This window comes from Cherax quadricarinatus, chromosome 74 (genome assembly GCF_038502225.1).
Source record: "Cherax quadricarinatus isolate ZL_2023a chromosome 74, ASM3850222v1, whole genome shotgun sequence".
Classification (NCBI taxonomy): Eukaryota; Metazoa; Arthropoda; class Malacostraca; order Decapoda; family Parastacidae; genus Cherax; species Cherax quadricarinatus.
Genome location: NC_091365.1, coordinates 5,669,376 through 5,693,252, shown reverse-complemented (window position 1 = coordinate 5,693,252; position 23,877 = coordinate 5,669,376). Strand labels below are relative to the sequence as shown.

General features: G+C 38.7%; 1 protein-coding gene across 4 annotated transcripts in view; it reads right to left on the bottom strand.

Annotated features, from left to right (window-relative positions):
- Window positions 1-23,877, bottom strand: part of LOC128700239 (mitotic checkpoint serine/threonine-protein kinase BUB1) — a 100,973-nt gene that overhangs the window by 50,741 nt on the left and 26,355 nt on the right. For all 4 annotated transcript variants that reach the window (XM_070100725.1, XM_070100728.1, XM_070100726.1 and 1 more), the window contains 4 exons: window positions 23,234-23,469; window positions 21,450-21,530; window positions 7,627-7,857; window positions 4,293-4,483 (listed from right to left, as the gene is read on the bottom strand). In XM_070100725.1, coding sequence (XP_069956826.1) covers window positions 4,293-4,483; window positions 7,627-7,857; window positions 21,450-21,530; window positions 23,234-23,469 — 739 coding nt within the window. The remainder of the gene's footprint in view (window positions 1-4,292; window positions 4,484-7,626; window positions 7,858-21,449; window positions 21,531-23,233; window positions 23,470-23,877) is intronic.

Sequence of the window (23,877 nt, the reverse complement as noted above, 5' to 3'; positions counted from 1 at the left end):
CAGGGAAGGTCCAATTCCCTATATCACTGACAAAGGTGCCTTCCTTGAAGGAATGCTGTGTTTCACAAGAGAATTTTATGAAATCATATCACACAAGTCATTCAAGTTAATCTTAATTCAAAATGTATGACATGCAATGTTAATCAAAATACAGTAGTACCTCAAGTTTCAAATAGCTCCCAACTTGAACAATTATGTAAGAGTATTTTTGTAAGTGCTTTTGTAATTGTATTTTTGGGGGTCTGAAATGGACTAATCTAATTTACATTATTCCTCATGGAAACAAATTAATTCGGTATTGGCACTCTAACAGCCTTCTGGAACGAATTAAGTTCGTAACTCAAAGTACCACTGTACATTCTTTTTTTTTTTTTCCAACAAGTCGGCCGTCTCCCACCGAGGCAGGGTGACCCAAAGAGAAAGAAAATCCCCAAAAAGAAAATACTTTCATCATCATTCAACACTTTCACCTCACTCACACAATCACTGTTTTTGCAGAGGTGCCCAGAATACAACAGTTTAGAAGTATATACGTATAAAAATACACAATATATCTCTCCAAACCGCCAATATCCCAAACCTCTCCTTTAGAGTGCAGGCACTGTACTTCCCATTTCCAGGACTCAAGTCCGGTTATATAAAATAACCAGTTTCCCTGAATCCCTTCACTAAATATTACCCTGCTCACACTCCATTACATTAAATGCCCTTGTAGCATACTGAATGCCAATGTTTAAATATACTAGGGTGGATGGGGGCAATGTGGCAGATGTTGCAAATGTATGAAATAGGAGGTAGGTTAGCGAAAGCAGTAGTCTCTTTACGAGGACAGTAAAGCTCAGGTTAAGAGTATGTAGGCAAGAGGGAGAATATTTCCCAGTAAAAGTAGGCCTTAGACAGGGATGTGTGATGTCACCATGGTTGTTCAATATATTTATAGATGGAGTTGTAAGAGAAGTGAATGCTCGGGTGTTGGCATGAGGCGTGGGGGTTAAAAGATAAAGAATCTAGCACAAAGTGGGAGTTGTCACAGTTACTCTTTGCTGATGACACTGCTTTTGGGAGATTCTGGAGAGAGGTTGCAGAGGTTGGTTGATGAGTTTGGTAAGGTATGTAAAGGGAAATTATAAGTGAATATAGGAGAGTAAGGTGATGAGGATAACAAAAAAAAAAAAAATTAGGTAACGAAAGATTGGATATCAGATTGGAGGGAAAGAGTATGGAGGAGGTGAATGTATTCAGATATTTGGGAGTGAACATGTCAGATGGGTCTATGAAAGATGAGGTGAATCTTAGAACTGATACTGATGAGGGAAAACAGGCGAGTGGTGCACGGAGGAGTCGGTGGACACAAAGAACTTTATCCATGAAGGCAAAGAGGGGAATGCAGGAGAGTATAGTTATACCAACACTCTTGTATGGGTGTGAAATATGGGTGGTGAATGTTGCAACAGGGAGAAGGCTGGAGGTAGTGGAGATGTCACGTCTGAGGGCAATGTGCGGTGTGAATATTATGCAGAGAATCTGTAGTTTTCTAGGTAGTAGGTTGGTAGACAGCAACCGCCCAGGGAGGTACTACCATCCTGCCAAGTGAGTGTAAAACTGAAGCCTGTAATTGTTTTACACGATGGTAAGATTGCTGGTGTCTTTTTTTTATCTGTCTCATACACATGCAAGATTTCAGGTATGTCTTGCTACTTCTACTTACACTTAGGTCACACTACACATACATGTACAAGCATATATATGCACACCCCTTTGGGTTTTCTTCTATTTTCTTTCTTGTTCTTGTTTATTTCCTCTTACCTCCGTGGGGAAGTGGAACAGAATTCTTCCTCCGTAAGCCATGCGTGTTGTAAGAGGCGACTAAAATGCCGGGAGCAAGGAGCTAGTAACCCCTTCTCCTGTATATATTACTAAATGTAAAAGGAAAAACTTTCGTTTTTCCTTTTGGGCCACCCCGCCTCGGTGGGATAAGGCCGGTGTGTTGAAAGAAAGAAAGATCTGTAGTTTGGAGATTAGGAGGTGTGGGATTACCAAAACTATTATCCAGAGGGCTGAAGAGGGGTTGTTGAGGTGATTTGGTCATTTAAACAGAATGGATCAAAGTAGAATGACTTGGAGAGCATATAAATCTGTAGGGGAAGGAAGGGTGGGGGTGTCATCCTCGAAAAGGTTGGAGGGAGGGGGTAAAGGTTTTGTGGGCGAGGGGCTTGGACTTCCAGCTAACGTGTGTGAGCGTGTTAGATAGAAGTGAATGGAGACGAATGGTTTATGGGACCTAACGAGCTGTTGGAGTATGAGCAGGGTAAAATTTAGTGAAGGTATTTAGGGAAACCAGACTTGAGTCCTGGAAATGTGAAGTACAATGCCTGCACTTTAAAGGAGGGGTTTGGGATATTGACAGTGTGGAGGGACTCCTAAACTGTCGTATCCGAGCGCCTCTACAAAGACAGCGATTATGTATGAGTGACGTGACAGTGTTGAATGATGAAAGTATTTTCTTTTTGGGGATTTTCTTTCTTTTTGGGTCACTCTGTCTTGGTGGGAGATGGCCAACTTGTTGGAAGGAAAAAAAAAATCTCCATATCTACCAAAACAAATTTTTAACTACTCTACTAGGAATAAATTACTAGTTTATCTTATCTTACATTCAGTTAGTCATTATTTGATTATCTGAAGAGTATAGGAGGGTTTATTCTGTCCTACTGAACGGAGTTGGATGTAGCAAGGCTTAACTGAAACTCAGTACATTTCAACATAGTAAATACAAGCCACACTTCCTTACCAAACTGTATGAAATAAAGGAACTCACCACCCCTCTACCAAACAAAAATGCTGAAGAATACATTTAAGAAACTGTAATAAATTGTAATAAAATAATTAATAAAATAATGGTGTAGGAAGGTGTCATTTTATATTTTTTTTTATTAACACACAGGCTGTCTCCCACCAAGGCAGGGTGGCCTGAAAAAAGAAAAACTTTCACCATCATTCATTCCATCACTGCCTTGCCAGAGGCACACACACTACAGTTATAAAACTGCAACATTAACACTCCTCCTTCAAAGTGCAGGTTCTGTACTTCCCAGCTCCAGGAATCAAGTCCAACCTGCCAGTTTCCCTGAATCCCTTCATGTTACCTTGCTCACACTCCAACAGCACGTCAAGTCCTAAAAACCATTTGCCTCCATTCGCTCCTATTTAACACACTCATGCATGCTTGCTGGAAATCCAAGCCCCTCTCACACAAAACCTCCTTCACTCCATCCTTCCAACCTTTCCTAGGCCGACCCCTACCTCACCTTTGCTCCACTCGAGATTTATACACTCTCGAAGTCATTTATTTTGTTTCATCCTCTCTATATGTCCGAACCACCTCAACAACCCCTCCTCAAGCCTCTGGATAATAGTTTTGGTAATCCCGCACCTCCTCTTAATTTCCAAACTACGAATTATCTGCAATATATTCACACCACACATTGCCCTCAGACATGACATCTCCACTGTCTCCAGCCTTCTTGTTGCAACATTCACCACCCATGCTTCATACCCATATAAGAGTGCGGGTACAACTATACTCTAATATAGTCCCCTCTTTGCTTCCATGGACAAGGTTCTTTGTCTCTACAGACTCCAAAGTGCACCACCCACCTCCCTTCCCTCCTCAATTCTATGATTCTCCTCATCTTTCATTGTCAGAGATGCGGGGAAAAATGCCGAATATAGCTCTGGCTCCCAGCAATATTCTGAGATCACAGATTTCTACTATAGATCTACTACTTCAACTGTCTATACAAATTTTATTTTGTATGATCAATGGATGAATGCCTGATAGTGACACTACATGCTTTGGTCAAGTGAAGACAGTCAGCAGAGAAATAATATCCCTTCACCTCTGTTCTTAAAATATTACTGGGCCCCATCAGCATTTATGTGCACAACTTTTTGGTTACCCCTTGAGGGTTTACTGAACCTATTTTTAACTATAAAAACTAAATTCAAACTAAAAATAATGCACAGCCCAGCAAATTTAAGATTCTGCCATGATGTTTATACCCATGGTACACCTTGCAGCCACATATGGGTGAATACTCCTACCAAAGAACATTGTCCAAATAATGCTTAACTCCCAACCCTTCCCTCCTCACATTCACACACATTCGACCACTAATAAGAAATCCAGGCAACATCCATCCAAATCTGACAGTAAAACCTTTCAAGTGTTTAAGAGATGAAAATCAGAATAGTAAAACAACAAAGCAGAAGGGAAAAAAAGACTTTCTACTCACTTAACTTTCATGAAAGCCATAGTGAAGTCTTCACCAGTGACTGTGGCTTGTGGAACCTGCCCAAGTGACCAAGGGGCTGGTGTGGATGCTACATGAGTCATCTTTGCAAAGGCTTTTGAATTGTTGGGCATGTTTAGTGTGAAATCAGCCATACTTTCACCATCCAGGGGAACAATGTCATTAAAATCATTCTGTAAAAAAATATATACTGTAGTGTATATATAGAAAAAAGTACAGAATATTGTACAGTACTAAGCTTTATTTTTACAGGCCAAAAGAATAAATTCTTTTCTAATTTTATACATATTTTTTTTTTGTAAATGTTTACAAACCTCCCTGACTTTGTGCCCAAAGTATGCATTCTAATTTACCTTCAATTTTGGCAGCCCTTTGAAGGAATAACATCTCAGAATCAACAGACACCAAGAAAGTGAAGAACAGTACATATGAGCTCTTGGCAGCCCACAGTATTTCATCTTGAACTCCCACTAAATACACTGTTTACTTTGAGAAAAGGCAGGCTAGGTCACCCTACCAAGGTAGGATAACCCCCCCCCCAAAAAAAAATGGGGCAACATTCACCATCATTCATTCAACTGCTGTCTTGCCAGGAATGGGTTGATATCAGTTCAGATGACTGCAGCATCCCTACCCCACTTTCATAGTGCAGGAACTGCTAGGACTCAAGTTTAGCTGATTGGTTTTCCTGACTTTCTTCCTAATTGTTATTCTGTTCACTCAAATAACACGTCCATTAAATATCAACTGTCACCACTTCTATCAAGCACACTCATAAAAGCCTGCTGAATGCTCAAGCCACTACCACTCAAAACACCTTGAACTCCTACCTCCAACTGCTACCAGGATGACCCCTATGCCTCCTACCATCCACCTCTAATTTATAAACCCTCTTCATCATCCTATTGCTCTCCATCTTTCACCCCAAAGAAAAACCCACCACAGCCCTCTAAATTATACCCTTAGTTACCCCACACTATTCCTTAATATCTAAGTTCAGAAACAAATGCTCACACCCCATAATATTGATACCAAAATACTCTGGTACCACAGGAATGGTAGGAACTATTTCTTCTGTCTCAGAGTGGTTGAGAAATGGAATGATCTTGGTAAGGAAGTGGAGGCAGGCTCCTTGCAGTTTTAAAAGCAGGTAGGTTAGGGCCCAAGAAGCTAAGAGGGAGTGACTCTGGAGAGTGGCAAGTTAGATGGGACCAGGATCCGAGAGGTAACCCCCTACAACCACAAATAAGGGAGTACACCACCTACCTTTTTCCCAGAGTGCAACGGACAAGTGAACCGGTAGCAGCAGAGACGCACACAACAAGGGGCATTCTTGAGCTTCCCCAGCGCTCGGGCTTAATGCCCAAAGCTGGGGTGTGGCTCGAAAAGGATCCTGTAGTGCTTGCTGCCTTTGCACCTCCTGACATCGCCTACTTTTATGCAGCTGCCACACTCTTTGAGCCCAGTGTGGGCGGAGTTTGTGGCAGCCCAAAGTGCCTAGCTTCTCCCTTTGAGCCCTGTAGGGGCGGGTAATGGGGCTAAGCCTGGGGACAGCTGGTCCCAGAAGACGAGGAGGTCTGAGACACTCATAAGAACATAAGAACATAAGAAAGGAGGAACACTGCAGAAGACCTGTTGGCCCATACTAGGCAGGTCCTTTACAATTCATCCCACTAACAAAACATTTGCCCAACCCAATTTTCAATGCCACCCAAGAAACAAGCTCCGATGTGCAAGTCCCACTCAAATCCAACCCCTCCCACTCATGTACTTATCCAACCTAAATTTGAAACTACCCAAAGTCCTAGCCTCAATAACCCAACTAGGTAGACTGTTCCACTCATCAACTACCCTATTTCCAAACCAATACTTTCCTATGTCCTTTCTAAATCTAAACTTATCTAATTTAAATCCATTACTGCGGGTTCTCTCTTGGAGAGATATCCTCAAGACCTTGTTAATATCCCCCCTATTAATACTTATCTTCCACTTATACACTTCGATCAGGTCTCCCCTCATTCTTCGTCTAACAAGTGAATGTAACTTAAGAGTGTTCAATCTTTCTTCATAAGGAAGATTTCTAATGCTATGTATTAATTTAGTCATCCTACGCTGAATGTTTTCTAACGAATTTATGTCCATTCTGTAATATGGAGACCAGAATTGAGCTGCATAATCTAGGTGAGGCCTTACTAATGATGTATAAAGCTGCAGTATGACCTCTGGACTTCTGTTGCTTACACTTCTTGATATAAATCCCAGTAATCTATTTGCGAAAGGGAACCAAGGCCGGGCCACCTCTTGGAAAAGGCCCGGGTTGGGCGATTATACTGGTGAATCTACTTTTCCCTTCCCCCTACTCGTCTATTTTATGGTTCAGCTCATCTTTCACAGACTCATCTGCTGACATGGTCATTTCCAAATATCTACATTCATCCATTCCTTTCATATTTCCTTCCTCTTGACATTCCATTTTTCATTACCTACACCTTTTTGTTACTCTTATCATTCTCCTTTCTATATAAACTTTTAATTTTCTTCTTTTCAATCCCCTCCTAAATTCATTCACTACTTGTATAAAAACTCATTACTGCTCTTATTTTTATGAGAAGGCACATAAGGGTCACAGCACCTGGGAAGTGGGAGGCAATTAGGTTTCATAAAAGGAAGAGAAGAGTAACATTTCTTGGATCAAAATCCCTTCACCAACCTCAAGGCAACACTGCCTTCCATTTGAAGTCTCAGTCTCGCAACTTCTATCAAATGATCTGCACAAATTCACTGCACTAGATAAGACAAAGACTAGCACGTCCAGCTGCATAAACAATTTACCCCACATTCATTGCCTTCAGAATTTTAACACCATTTGTTGCTATTGAGACTTCCATTGATTTCTCTATAAAGCCACAACATGCAGCATGCAACCCAATGAACCAGTTACATTTAATAAAAAAATTTATGCACGTGTAGCTTTACACATGAATATCTTAAATTTTGTGACTGATTTCTCTCCAGGGCTTAAAAAATACTTTGTTTTCCATTGCAGTGTAACATTGTGAAACCATTAACAGTCTTCAATAGAATTGGAATGCCTGTATTTTGTCTAGTGTGGGTGTCTAGCATCAAGTTATTAGGTACTCTTAGAAAGTGCTTCTTAATATGACAGAATGAACCAAACTCAAGACAATAAGTTTACGAAAGATCTTCAATTGTAGGTGTGCGTATGGTGCCCAGTAAACAAAGAGCAACATAAATAAATATCAATCGCAAAAATAACGACATGCTGAATGGTGACATGCATCAGATATTTACTTACTAAGTCCAGGCCTCCTTCAGCTCCCCTACTTCCACTATCCAAAGCTTCATTCTTTTTTCCTGCTTCCTTCTCTTGCTCCTGATCATCTGGAGGCAGGGTAGGAATGTCTACTGAAGGTTGTAGGATGCCAGTGATCTGGCGATGCTCTCGTTGCTGAACCAAGCCTGGAGGTGGCCGATTTTCATCTTGATCCTCCACATACTGATTATTGGGATCTGATGGTTTATGAACCTATTCAGAAAAAATATTTTATATAATTTCAAAAATGAATTCTGCACCTCAAATTTTAACATTCATGATGCTCCATTAAACTAGTAGCCTGGTTAACTTGTCATCCCTGAAAACACTACCACAAGAAAAGTGCAGTACCTGTGCCGTAATGGGGACAGTACTTGTGTATCACTCATAACACTTAAGTAAAAAGCCAAAGTAGTTCCACAAAATAAAAATCACATATACACTGATTACAAACAGTGCAAGTGCCACAGTATACAATTTTTAGCAAGATGAAAATAACAATAACAGGAACAATAGTGTAAATATATTTACAATTTACAAATACATTATACAGTGGACCCTCAGGTAACGCTGGCATCACCTAATGTTAAATCTGGCTAGTGATACATTTTAACGCAAAAATTTTGCCTCGGCTAGCGCTAAAAAACTCTAGCAACGCAATTCGTTCAAGACGCGTCCACGTGCGGCCTGAGCCTGCCTCACTTGTTCCGTGGGTGCCAGTGTTTACAAGCCAGCCACCGCGGTCACATCCAAGCATACAATCGGTGCGTTGAGGTATATGTGGAGTCGAAAAACGTTATCTATGGAGGCAAAGAAGGGAATGTATGAAAGTATAGTAGTACCAACACTCTTATATGGGTGTGAAGCTTGGGTTGTGAATGCAGCAGTGAGGAGGCAGTTGGAGGCAGTGGAGATGTCCTGTCCAAGGGCAATGTGTGGTGTAAATATTATGCAGAAAATTCGGAGTGTGGAAATTAGGAGAAGGTGTGGAGTTAATAAAAGTATTAGTCAGAGGGCTGAAGAGGGGTTGTTGAGGTGGTTTGGTCACTTAGAGAATGGATCAAAGTAGAATGATACGGAGAGCATTTAAATCTGTAGGAGAAGGAAGGCAGGGTAGGGGTCATCCTCGAAAAGGTTGGAAGGAAGGGGTAAGGGAGGTTTTGTGGGCGAGGGGTTTGGACTTCCAGTAGGCGTGCATGAGCATGTTCGATAGGAGTGAATGGAGACGAATGGTATTTGGGACCTGACGATCTGTTGGAGTGTGAGCAGGGTAATATTTAGTGAAGGGATTCAGGGAAACTGGTTATTTTTATATAGCCAGACTTGAGTCCTGGAAATGGGAGGTATAATGCCTGCACTCTAAAGGAGGGGTTTTGGGATATTAGCAGTTTGGAGGGATATGTTGTGTATCTTTATACGTATATGCTTCTAAACTGTAGTGTTCTGAGCACCTCTGCAAAAACAGTGATTATGTGTGAATGAGGTGAAAGTGTTGAATGATGATGAAAGTATTTTCTTTTTGGGGATTTTCTTTCTTTTTGGGTCACCCTGCCTCGGTGGGAGACGGCCGACTTGTTGAAAAAAAAAAAAACTGCATAATAAGTCACCATGGGCCCCAAGAAAGCTTCTAGTGCCAACCCTATAGGAAAAAGGGTGAGAATTACTATGGATATGAAGAAAGAGATAATTGCTAAGTACAAAAGTGGAGTGCGTGTCTCCAAGCTGGCCAGGTTGTATACGAAACCCCAATCAACCATCGCTACTATTGTGGCCAAGAAAACAGCAATCAAGGAAGCTGTTCTTGCCAAAGGTGCAACTTTGTTTTCGAATAAGAGATCGCAAGTGATAGAAGATGTTGAGAGGCTGTTATTGGTGTGGATAAACAAAAAACAGATAGCAGGAGACAGCATCTCTCAAGCAATCATATGTGAAAAAGCTAGGAAGTTGCATGACTATTTAATTAGAAAAATGCCTGCAACTAGTGGTGATGTGAGTGAATTTAAGGTCAGCAAAGGCTGGTTTGAGAGATTTAAGAATCGTAGTGGCATACATAGTGTGATAAGGTATGGCGAGGCTGCCAGTTCAAACCAAAGAGCGGCTGAAAAATATGTGAAGGAATTCAAGGATTACGTAGACATTGAAGAATTGAAACCTGAACACGTGTTTAATTGCAACAAAACAGGCCTGTTTTGGAAGAAAATGCCAAGCAGGACCTACATTACTCAGGAGGAAAAGGCACTCCCAGGACATAAGCCTATGAAAGACAGGCTTACTCTCTTGATGTGTGCTAATGCTAGTGGTGATTGCAAAGTGAAGCCTTTATTGGTGTATCACTCAAACTCCCCGAGTGTTCAGGAAAAACAATGTCCTCAAGGCTAATTTGTGTGTGATGTGGAGGGCAAACAGTAAGGCATGGGTCACTAGAGACCTTTTCTATGACTGGTTACACCATGCATTTGCCCCCACTGTGAAAAATTACCTCCTGGAAAATAAATTGGACCTTAAGTGCCTGCTGGTATTAGACAATGCTCCAGGCCATCCTTCAGATGTGGCAGAGCTACTTTCTGGGGACACGAGCTTCATTAAGGTCAAGTTTTTGCCTCCTATTACCACTCCTCTCCTGCAGCCCATGGACCAGCAGGTCATTGCAAACTTCAAAAAACTCTACACAAAAGCTATGTTTGAAAGGTGCTTTGTAGTGACCACAGAAACTCAATTGACTAAGAGAGTTTTGGAGATATCACTTTAGCATCCTCAATTGTGTAAACATTATAGGTAAGGCTTGGGAGGAAGTGACTAAGAGGACCTTGAACTCTGCTTGGAAGAAACTGTGGCCAGAATGTGTAGACAAAAGGGATTTTGAAGGATTTGAGGCTAACCCTGAGAAGTGTATGCCAGTTGTAGCATTGGGGAAGTCCTTGGGGTTGGAGGTTAGTGGGGAGGATGTGGAAGAGTTGGTGGAGGAGGACAATAAAGAACTAACCACTGATGAGCTGCAAGATCATCTTCAACAGCAAGTTGCCAGACCTGAGGAAACTGCTCCGGAGGAGGGGATAGAGAAATTGAGGAAGTTGCCTACTTCAAAGATAAAGGAAATGTGTGCAAAGTGGCTTGAAGTGCAAACCTTTTTTGATGAAAATCACCTTCACAGGCCTCTATGGACAGATATGTTGTGCGACAGAGGTCCAGTGACTCTCAAGCTGGTCCTAGTGGCATTAAAAGAAGGGAAGTAACCCCGGAAAAGGACTTTACACCTCAAGTTCTAATGGAAGGGGATTCCCCTTCTAAACATTAACAACATCCACACTCTCCCCTCTTCCCATCCCATCAATCATCACCAGATCTTCAATAAAGGTAAGTGTCAGTTTGTGTGTATTAACCCTTTGAGGGTTTTGGTCGTACTAGTACGTCTTACGCGTAGGGGTTTTTGACGTACTAGTACTCATAAATTCTAGCGGCCTCAAATCTAGTGGGAGAAAGCTGGTAGGCCTTCATATGAAAGAATGGGTCTATGTGGTCAGTGTGCACAGTCTAAAAAAAATCCTGCAGCACACAGTGCATAATGAGAAAAAAAAAACTTTGACCATTTTTTTTTAATAAATCAGCGACTTTGCAGTGTATTTTCGTATGGTATTTATTGTTGTATTCTAGTTTTCTTGGTCTCATTTTATAGAATGGAAGACATATTACAGAAATTGAGATGATTTTGACTGGTTTTACAATGAAAGGTGCCTTGAAATTGAGCTCAAAGTAGCAGAAATGTTCGATTTTTACCAAACTTCAAAAGTAAACAAATCGTGCCAAGCGTGCAATACACGTCAACTGGTGAGTCTAATATTCTTTCACAAGTGCACCAATAATATTTATACCATTTTTTACACTAATGCAGTAGTCTGCATAACAGTAAATCTTATATTTTTTGTGAGAATAAAAATTCAAAGTGGAAAGCAAAAGAATATAAGAGGGGCCTTGAGACGTGACTAGTGACTAGAGGAAATGTCATTTTAGTGCCAGGAATGTCTTTCTTGTTTATTCTGGACCCTATTCGGAAATTGGCATCTTTTGAAATTTGTGTGAAATTGGCAAAATTGCTAAATTCTGACCACTGTACTGGATAGTTGAATTTATAAATGGGTGGTTTCTTGGACTCATTCGATAGAAAAAATGGAGTTCTAGCGGAATAATCATGTTTTTTGTCGACTAGTACAGTGAAATTAGCCGAAAATGGGGCTCAAAGTGGGCAAAATCGCCGATGCGTAAACATCGCCGAGACCGCTAACTTTGCGAGAGCATAATTCCGTAAGTTTTCTATCAAATTTCAAACTTTTGGTGTCTTTATGATCGGGAAAAGATTCTCTATTTTTTCAATAGAGAAAATAATTTTTTTTTTTTTTAAATTTGGCCGACCCTGAGAACGAGTTTCGGAGAGGGCCTGTCGACCCTCAAAGGGTTAAAATTAATATTTCATGTGGTAAAAAAAATTTTTTTCATACTTTGGGGTGTCGGGAACAGATTAATTTGATTTCCATTATTTCTTATGGGGAAAATTACTTCAGCTAACGATAATTTCAGCCAATGATGAGCTTTCAGGAACGGATTAATATCGCTTGCTGAGGGTCCACTGTATTAAAACTAGAGAAAGGATAGTAATGAATTAATGTCACACCTGAGCTGTACATCAAAGCCGTTTTTTTTCTTACAAATTCAGAGTAACCCAAAGGAAACATGTACCATCACTCATTCAATAGCTTTCATGTTAGAAGTGCATTCATCGCAACTGAAATAACCTTCCACATCACTGCATTCCTACTCATCAGAGTGCAGGCAGTTTAATTCCCACTTCCAGAATGCTAGTCTGGCTGACCAGCTTTCCTGAATTCTATGATGGCAGATACCACTGATAAATTAACCATACCACGGGCGGGGATAGAACCCGTGATCAGAGAGTCTCAAAACTGGAGTTTTGAGACTCTGATCACGGGTTCTATCCCCGCCCGTGGTATGGTTTGTTTGCAATCGTGTCATTACGATTTCGTGAGTCACGTAGACTGATAAATTAACTTGTATACCAGTGAATAATGATCCCAGAGGCAGTGCTAAGATCACACAATTCAACAGCAGCTGTCAGTCCATTCCTCAAGGTAGCATACTGACAAGGCTTTCAGAAAGTCATACAACTGAAATGCCGGGAGCAAGGTTGCAAGTAACCCCTTCTGTGTAAATTACTAAATTTAAAAAGAAAAACTTTTGTTTTTCTTTCTGGCTTACCCTGCCTCGGTGGGATACAGCCAGTTCATTAAAATAAGAAGAAATGTTCAAAAGACAAAGACCAGCAATCCTACTAGAGCAAATCATTTAACAGGCTTCCATTTCACACTCTTACAACAAGATGGTAGCACTTCCCTGGATAGATCTGTCTACCAACCTACTAATTAATTCTAGGCAATAACTCATTACCATGCAATATGCAAAACAAATTAATATTAATATATATACAGGTCTCCCTCAACAGTCACGTTTTCAACTTTCATGGGCTTCACACATTCGCGAATTCCCAACCGCCAAATTCCCAACCGCCAAATTCCCAGCCACCAAATTCCCAGCCGCCAAATCATATTTAAGTTTCCTGCCACCTGCGAGTCCCTACTACCCTCCCTCCGACCCCCGCAACTGGCAGCCAGCCCTCCCACCACTCAGTGTGGTGAGTGTTTTGTTTGTTCATTATTTGCTATTAAACTACAGTATAAATAATGTAAACCCATTCATGACTGCATATTGGAATGGCTATTCGGACAGGTATTAGACGGTGACATCACGTGTTTACTCTTGAACACTGCAAAGAATTAAACATTTCTGCTACAGCTAATAATAACAATAGTATTATTATTATATTACTATTGTTATTATTAGCTGTAGCAGAAATGTTTAATTCTTTGCAGTGTTCAAGAGTAAACACGTGATGTCACCGTCTAATACCTGTCCGAATAGCCATTCTAATATGCAGTCATGAATGGGTTTACATTAATAATAATAATAATAATAATAATAATAATAAATATATATGATATAATTGAAGAAGGAAATTGTACAAAAATACGAGGGAGTGGTTGACACATCGTCAGTGTGACTTTGTTTATGCTGGAGTGAACATTAGTCTCCCTGCTCTTCCAAACATTTCACAATAATTCATTGTGTTTGGTGCTTGTAGATTGAGTGTGACTGGAGTGGTAGAGGCAGTGATTGAGGCAATGGTATTTAATAACATACATGTTAATGTTAATGTCACCCTGCCTCGGTGGGAGACGGCAGACTTGTTGAAAAAAAAAAAAAAGTTAATAATACATGTTATTAATAATATGTACTATTATTATTTATAACATGTGTTATTAGATACATACATATTAATAATAACGTGTACTATTATTATTTATAACATATATGTTATTAAATACCACTGCCTCAACCGCTGAATTATTGTGAAATGTTTGGAAGAGCAGGGAGACTAATGTTCACTCCAGCATAAACAAAGTCACACTGACGATGTGTCAACCACTCCCTCGTATTTTTGTACAATTTCCTTCTTCAATTATATCATATTTATTATTATTATTATTACTATTGTTATTATTAGCAATAGCAGAAATGTTCAATTCTTTGCTGTGTTCAAGAGTGAACATCAAAATGGTATACAATACCGACAGGTTGTTAGGTAAGACACATATGCAACAGTTAGACAACTTTATTCCGAAACGTTTCGCCTACACAGTAGGCTTCTTCAGTCGAATACAGAAAATAGGCAGGAACAGTAGAGATGTGAAGACGATGTAATCAGTCCATCACCCTTGTAGTCGTAGAATTTGAGGTTGTCAGTCCCTCGGCCTGGAGAAGTTCAGTTCCATAGTCAGGAACTATCTGAAGATCAAGCGACAGTGCGGAGACTTAAATACTGTCGGAAGGAGAGGTGCATAGTAGTAGTAGTAGTAGCAGTGGTTACATTCTCACTACTACTACTACTACTACTATGCACCTCTCCTTCCGACAGTATTTAAGTCTCCGCACTGTCGCTTGATCTTCAGATAGTTCCTGACTATGGAACTGAACTTCTCCAGGCCGAGGGACTGACAACCTCAAATTCTACGACTACAAGGGTGATGGACTGATTACATCGTCTTCACATCTCTACTGTTCCTGCCTATTTTCTGTATTCGACTGAAGAAGCCTACTGTGTAGGCGAAACGTTTCGGAATAAAGTTGTCTAACTGTTGCATATGTGTTCAAGAGTAAACACATGATGTCACCATCTAATACCTTTCCTAATAGTCATTCCAATATGCAGTCATGAATGGGTTTACATTATTTATTCTGTAGTTTAATAGCAAATAATGAACAAACAAAACACCCACCACACCGAGTGGTGGGAGGGCTGGCTGCCAGTTGCAGGGGTCGGAGGGAGGGTAGTATGGACTCGCAGTGGTGGAGGCAGTGGTATTTAATAACATACATGTTATTAACATACATGTTATTAAATAACATACGTTATTAAAGCATAACATGTATATATTTAGTACAATTTATGACGTTTTCATGTATTTTATGATTATTCATGGTTCAACAAGTTAAGGAAGCAGTATTGTAATATATTTCCCTACAATATATTGGGGCACCAAACATTCACGTTTTTTCAACATTCGCGAGGCTCTTGATCCCCTAACCCTCGCGAATGTTGAGGGAGACCTGTATGTATAAATAAAAAAAAAAAATAAATAAATAAAAAGAAAAAGAAAAAGAAAAAAAAAAAATAAATAAAAAGAAAAAAAAAAAGAAAATAAATAAAATAATAAATAAAATAATAAAATAAATAATATAATAAATAATAATAATAAAATAAAATAAATAATAAAATAAATAATAAAATAATAAAATAAATAATAAAATAAATAATAAAATAAATAATAAAATAAAATAATAAAATAATAAAATAAATAATAAAATAATAAAATAAATAATAAAATAATAAAATAAATAATAAAATAATAAAATAGGTAAAATAATAAAATAAATAATAATAAAATAAATCATAAAATAATAAAATAAATAATAAAATAATAAAATAAATAAATAATAAAATAAATAATAAAATAATAAAATAAATAAATAATAAAATAAATAATAAAATAATAAAATAAATAATAAAATAATAAAATAAATAATAATAAAATAAATAATAAAATAATAAAATAAAATAAATAATAAAATAATAAAATAAAATAATAAAATAATAAAATAATTAAATAATTAAATAAATATATATATATATATATATATATATATATATATATATATATATATATATATATATATATATTTTTTATTATTATTATCACACTGGCCTATTCCCACCAAGGCAGGGTGGCCCGAAAAAGAAAAACTTTCACCATCATTCACTCCATCACTGTCTTGCCAGAAGGGTGCTTTACACTACAGTTTTTAAACTGCAACATTAACACCCCTCCTTCAGAGTGCAGGCACTGTACATCCCATCTCCAGGACTCAAGTCCGGCCTGCCGGTTTCCCTGAACCCCTTCATAAATGTTACTTTGCTCACACTCCAACAGCACGTCAAGTATTAAAAACCATTTGTCTCCATTCACTCCTATCAAACACGCTCACGCATGCCTGCTGGAAGTCCAAGCCCCTCGCACACAAAACCTCCTTTACCCCCTCTCTCCAACCTTTCCTAGGCCGACCCCTACCCCGCCTTCCTTCCACTACAGACTGATACACTCTTGAAGTCGTTCTGTTTTGCTCCATTCTCTCTACATGTCCGAACCACCTCAACAACCCTTCCTCAGCCCTCTGGACAACAGTTTTGGTAATCCCGCACCTCCTCCTAACTTCCAAACTACGAATTCTCTGCATTATATTCACACCACACATTGCCCTCAGACATGACATCTCCACTGCCTCCAGCCTTCTCCTCACTGCAACATTCATCACCCATGCTTCACACCCATATAAGAGCGTTGGTAAAACTATACTCTCATACATTCCCCTCTTTGCCTCCAAGGACAAAGTTCTTTGTCTCCACAGACTCCTAAGTGCACCACTCACTCTTTTCCCCTCATCAATTCTATGATTCACCTCATCTTTCATAGACCCATCCGCTGACACGTCCACTCCTAAATATCTGAATACATTCACCTCCTCCATAGTCTCTCCCTCCAATCTGATATTCAATCTTTCATCACCTAATCTTTTTGTTATCCTCATAACCTTACTCTTTCCTGTATTCACCTTTAATTTTCTTCTTTTGCACACCCTACCAAATTCATCCACCAATCTCTGCAACTTCTCTTCAGAATCTCCCAAGAGCACAGTGTCATCAGCGAAGAGCAGCTGTGACAACTCCCACTTTGTGTGTGATTCTTTATCTTTTAACTCCACGCCTCTTGCCAAGACCCTCGCATTTACTTCTCTTACAACCCCATCTATAAATATATTAAACAACCACGGTGACATCACACATCCTTGTCTAAGGCCTACTTTTACTGGGAAAAAATTTCCCTCTTTCCTACATACTTGAGCCTCACTATCCTCGTAAAAACTCTTCACTGCTTTCAGTAACCTACCTCCTACACCATACACTTGCAACATCTGCCACATTGCCCCCCTATCCACCCTGTCATACGCCTTTTCCAAATCCATAAATGCCACAAAGACCTCTTTAGCCTTTTCTAAATACTGTTTACTTATATGTTTCACTGTAAACACCTGGTCCACACACCCCCTACCTTTCCTAAAGCCTCCTTGTTCATCTGCTATCCCATTCTCCGTCTTACTCTTAATTCTTTCAATAATAACTCTACCATACACTTTACCAGGTATACTCAGCAGACTTATCCCCCTATAATTTTTGCACTGTCTTTTAGGTCAGGGGTTTCAAATAGAGTTAGAGCTAAAGAAGGAGTAGCAATAATGTTGAAGGATAAGCTATGGCAGGAAAAGAGGGACTACAAATGTATAAATTCAAGGATTATGTGGAGTAAAATAAAGATTGGATGTGAAAAGTGGGTTATAGTAAGCGTGTATGCACCTGGAGAAGAGAGAAGTGTAGAGGAGAGAGAGAGATTCTGGGAAATGTCGAGTGAATGCGTGGGGAGTTTTGAATCAAGTGTGAGAGTAATGGTGGTTGGGGATTTCAATGCTAAAGTGGGTAAAAATGTTATAGAGGGAGTAGTAGGTAAATTTGGGATGCCAGGGGTAAATGTAAATGGGGAGCCTTTAATTGAGCTATGTGTAGAAAGAAATTTGGTAATAAGTAATACATATTTTATGAAAAAGAGGATAAATAAATATACAAGGTATGATGTAGCACGTAATGAAAGTAGTTTGTTAGATTATGTATTGGTGGATCAAAGGTTGATGGGTAGGCTCCAGGATGTACATGTTTATAGAGGGGCAACTGATATATCGGATCATTATTTAGTTGTAGCTACAGTTAGAGTAAGAGGTAGATGGGAAAAGAGGATGGTGGCAACAACAAGTAAGAGGGAGGTGAAAGTGTATAAACTAAGGGAGGAGGAAGTTCGGGCGAGATATAAGCGACTATTGGCAGAAAGGTGGGCTAGTGCAAAGATGAGTAGTGGGGGGTTGAAGAGGGTTGTAATAGTTTTAAAAATGCAGTATTAGAATGTGGGGCAGAAGTTTGTGGTTATAGGAGGGTGGGGGCAGGAGGAAAGAGGAGTGATTGGTGGAATGATGAAGTAAAGGGTGTGATAAAAGAGAAAAAGGTAGCTTACGAGAGGTTTTTACAAAGCAGAAGTGTTATAAGAAGAGCAGAGTATATGGAGAGTAAAAGAAAGGTGAAGAGAGTGGTGAGAGAGTGCAAAAGGAGAGCAGATGAAAGAGTGGGAGAGGCACTGTCAAGAAATTTTAATGAAAATAAGAAAAAATTTTGGAGTGAGTTAAACAAGTTAAGAAAGCCTAGGGAAAGTATGGATTTGTCAGTTAAAAACAGAGTAGGGGAGTTAGTAGATGGGGAGATGGAGGTATTAGGTAGATGGCGAGAATATTTGGAGGAACTTTTAAATGTTGAGGAAGAAAGGGAGGCGATAATTTCATGCGCTGGCCAGGGAGGTATACCATCTTTTAGGAGTGAAGAAGAGCAGAATGTAAGTGTGGTGGAGGTACGTGAGGCATTACGTAGAATGAAAGGGGGTAAAGCAGCTGGAACTGATGGGATCATGACAGAAATGTTAAAAGCAGGGGGGGATATAGTGTTGGAGTGGTTGGTACTTTTGTTTAATAAATGTATGAAAGAGGGGAAGGTACCTAGAGATTGGCGGAGAGCATGTATAGTCCCTTTATATAAAGGGAAAGGGGACAAAAGAGATTGTAAAAATTATAGAGGAAAAGTATACGGAAGGGTTATAATTGAAAGAATTAGAGGCAAGACAGAATGTAGGATTGCGGATGAGCAGGGAGGCTTCAGAGTGGGTAGGGGATGTGTAGATCAAGTGTTTACATTGAAGCATATATGTGAACAGTATTTAGATAAAGGTAGGGAAGTTTTTATTGCATTTATGGATTTCGAAAAGGCATATGATAGAGTGGATAGAGGAGCAATGTGGCAGATGTTGCAAGTATATGGAATAGGTGGTAAGTTACTAAATGCTGTAAAGAGCTTTTATGAGGATAGTGAGGCTCAGGTTAGGGTGTGTAGAAGAGAGGGAGAATACTTCCCAGTAAAAGTAGGTCTTAGACAGGGATGTGTAATGTCACCATGGTTGTTTAATATATTTATAGATGGGGTTGTAAAAGAAGTAAATGCTAGGGTGTTCGGGAGAGGGGTGGGATTAAATTATGGGGAATCAAATTCAAAATGGGAATTGACACAGTTACTTTTTGCTGATGATACTGTGCTTACGGGAGATTCTAAAGAAAAATTGCAAAGGTTAGTGGACGAGTTTGAGAATGTGTGTAAAGGTAGAAAGTTGAAAGTGAACATAGAAAAGAGTAAGGTGATGAGGGTATCAAATGATTTAGATAAAGAAAAATTGGATATCAAATTGGGGAGGAGGAGTATGGAAGAAGTGAATGTTTTCAGATACTTGGGAGTTGACGTGTCGGCGGATGGATTTATGAAGGATGAGGTTGATCATAGAATTGATGAGGGAAAAAAGGTGAGTGGTGCATTGAGGTATATGTAGACAGGACATCTCCACTGCCTCCAACCGTCTCCTCGCTGCTGCATTTACCACCCAAGCTTCACATCCATGTAAGAGTGTTGGTACTACTATACTTTCATACATTCCCTTCTTTGCCTCCATAGATAACGTTTTTTGACTCCACATATACCTCAACGCACCACTCACCTTTTTTCCCTCATCAATTCTATGATTAACCTCATCCTTCATAAATCCATCCGCCGACACGTCAACTCCCAAGTATCTGAAAACATTCACTTCTTCCATACTACTCCTCCCCAATTTGATATCCAATTTTTCTTTATCTAAATCATTTGATACCCTCATCACCTTACTCTTTTCTATGTTCACTTTCAACTTTCTACCTTTACACACATTCTCAAACTCATCCACTAACCTTTGCAATTTTTCTTTAGAATCTCCCATAAGCACAGTATCATCAGCAAAAAGTAACTGTGTCAATTCCCATTTTGAATTTGATTCCCCATAATTTAATCCCACCCCTCTCCCGAACACCCTAGCATTTACTTCTTTTACAACCCCATCTATAAATATATTAAAACAACCATGGTGACATTACACATCCCTGTCTAAGACCTACTTTTACCGGGAATTAAGCTCCCTCTCTTCTACACACCCTAACCTGAGCCTCACTATCCTCATAAAAGCTCTTTACAGCATTTAGTAACTTACCACCTATTCCATATACTTGCAACATCTGCCACATTGCTCCTCTATCCACTATCATATGCCTTTTCTAAATCCATAAATGCAATAAAAGCTTCCCTACCTTTATCTAAATACTGTTCACATATATGCTTAAATGTAAACACTTTATGTACACATCCCCTACCCACTCTGAAGCCTCCCTGCTCATCCGCAATCCTACATTCTGTCTTACCTCTAATTCTTTCAATTATAACCCTACCGTATACTTTTCCTGGTATACTCAGTAAACTTATTCCTCTATAATTTTTACAATCTCTTCTGTCCCCTTTCCCTTTATATAAAGGGACTATACATGCTCTCTGCCAATCCCTAGGTACCTTCCCCTCTTTCATACATTTATTAAACAAAAGTACCAACCACTCCAACACTATCTCCCCCTGCTTTTAACATTTCTGTCATGATCCCATCAGTTCCAGCTGCTTTACCCCCTTTCATTCTACGTAATGCCTCACGTACCTCCACCACACTTACATTCTGCTCTTCTTCACTCCTAAAAGATGGTATACCTCCCTGGCCAGTGCATGAAATTACCGCCTCCCTTTCTTCCTATAAATAAATAAATAAATAAAAATAAATAAAAATAAATAAAAATAAATAAAAATAAAAATAAATAAAAATAAAAAAATAAAAAAAAATAAAAAATAAATAAAAAATAAAAATAAAAAAAAAAATAAAAAATAAAAAAAAAAAAAAAAATAAATAACAAAAAAAAAATAAAAAAAATAAAAATAAAAAAAAATAAAAAAAAAATAAAAAATAAATAAATTATATAAATAAATAAACAAATAAACAAAAACAAACAAACAAATAAATATACATATACATATACATATAATATAAAAAATTCAAATTACGTATGTTATGACTTACACCAACATTGTTTGTACTCTTTACATCATTATATACAGTAAATGGTTGTGAGGGCTGTCCTTCTTGACCACTACTGCCATCCTGAGGTAAAAATGAGAATACATTCATTACATTCACAAATATATAAATGATTTAAACAAGTTTATGCATGTTGAGAGGATAATGTACCAATCCTATCATTACCACAAAATATGGCCTTCTACAGCACAAGCGTCAGCAAGCACAAGCGTCGACAAACACAAATCATACTTAACCCTTTGAGGGTTTCGGCCGTACTAGTACGGCTTACGACCCAGGGTTTTTGACGTACTAGTACGCCTAAATTCTAGCACCCTCAAATCTAGTGGGAGAAAGCTGGTAGGCCTACATATGAAAGAATGGGTCTATGTGGTCAGTGTGCACAGTATAAAAAAAATCCTGCAGCACAGTGCATAATGAGAAAAAAAACTGACCGTTTTTTTGGAATAAAACAGGGACTTTGCACTGTATTTTCGTATGGTATTTATTGTTGTATTCTAGTTTTCTTGGTCTCATTTTATAGAATGGAAGACATATTACAGAAATTGAGATGATTTTGGCTCGTTTTACAATGAAAAGTACCTTGAAATTGAGCTCAAAGTAGCAGAAATGTTCGATTTTTACCAAAGTTCAAAAGTAAACAAATCATGCCCAGCGTCCAATACATGTCAACTGGCGAGTCTAATATTCTTTCGTAAGTGCGCCAATATTATTTATACCATTTTTTACACTAATGCAGTAGTCTGCATAACAGTAAATCTTCTATTTTTTGTGAGAATAAAAATTCAAAGTGGAAAGCAAAAGAATGTAAGAGAGGCCTTGAGACATGACTAATGAACAGAGGAAATGTCATTTTAGTGCCAGGAATGTCTTTCTTGTTTATTCTGGACCCCATTTGGAAATTGACATCTTTTGAAATTTGTGTGAAATTGGCAAAATTGCTAAATTCTGACCACTGTACTGGATAGTTGAAATTTGTAAATGGGTGGTTTCTTGCTCATTTGATAGAAAAAATGGAGTGCTAGCAAAATATTCATGTTTTTTGTCAACTAGCACAGTGGAGTTGGCCGAAAATGGGGCTCAAAGTGGGCAAAATCGCCGATGCGTAAACATCGCCGAGACTGCTAACTTCGCGAGAACATAATTCCATAAGTTTTCCATCAAATTTCATACTTTTGGTGTCATTATGATCGGGAAAAGATTCTCTATCTTTTCATAAGAAAAGAACTTTTTTTTGTTTTTTAAATTTGGCCGACCCTGAGAACGAGTCTTGGAGAGGGCCTGTCGACCCTCAAAGGGTTAAATACCCATTTCTGTTAGTGTAGCTCAATAGTCTAGATTTTGCTCCAGATACACAGTGCCTCTTGGAAATATCCCAATCTAACCAAATAATGCATTAAGAACATAGCAGAAATAAAAAAATAAAGATAACTGCTGACCCGCATGGCAATAAACACTATATATAAACAGTGTATACTATGGTGGCCATATGAACTTCAAAATCAAGCATTTATTGTGGAGGTACCACAAGATCATCCCTTAACTTTCTTCGACTTGGACCATTTACATGTGTGACTTGTAAATGGTAAAAATCAGACCAAAACTTTGTCATAAGCTTCTCTCTCCTATGTGCAGGTTATTTGTGTATTGTACCCGTCATGGTATTGTGCCTTTTTGTTCTTTATCAGACACTTGACAGCAATATATAGCATGAAATAATGAATCTTCAGAATACTAATAACAAAAACGTTAAACATACAACTTACCTGATATATAGTGAAGGGTGCATTTTCCTTGGCTACTGGATCGGAACTGTTCTCTGAACCTACTCCTGAGCCACCAGATTCCCGCTGAGTGTCTCCATGAAATAAGCTGGTGGACCACATGTCATTTATCACATTCATAGCCAATTTAGTATTAAAAGTAGGATCAGTCACATTCAAACCACGTGAATTGCTGCTGTTGCTGAGGCTCAAATTATCCAAACTTGGTGGATTATAACCTGACAAGAATACAAAAATATAAAAAATATATTAAGTGTAATACATATACATACTGTACTATATTTTTTTAACATTAGCCATCTCCCACTGAGGTAGGGTGACCTGAAAAAGAAACTTTCTCTATTGCTCACTACATAAGAACATAAAGGAGGAACACTGCAACAGGCCTGTTAGCCCATACTAGGCAGGTCCTTCACAAATCCAACCCATTAACAGAATGAATGCTACCCAAGCAATAAGCTCTGACAATTCTATTTACTCATGGGCAATTCCCACTCCAATCCAACCCCTCTCACTCGTGCATTTATCCAACCTAAATTTGAAACTACCCAAGGTGTAAGCTTTGATAACCCTACTAGGCAGACCATTCTGCTCATCGATTACCCAATTACCAAACGAGTACTTTC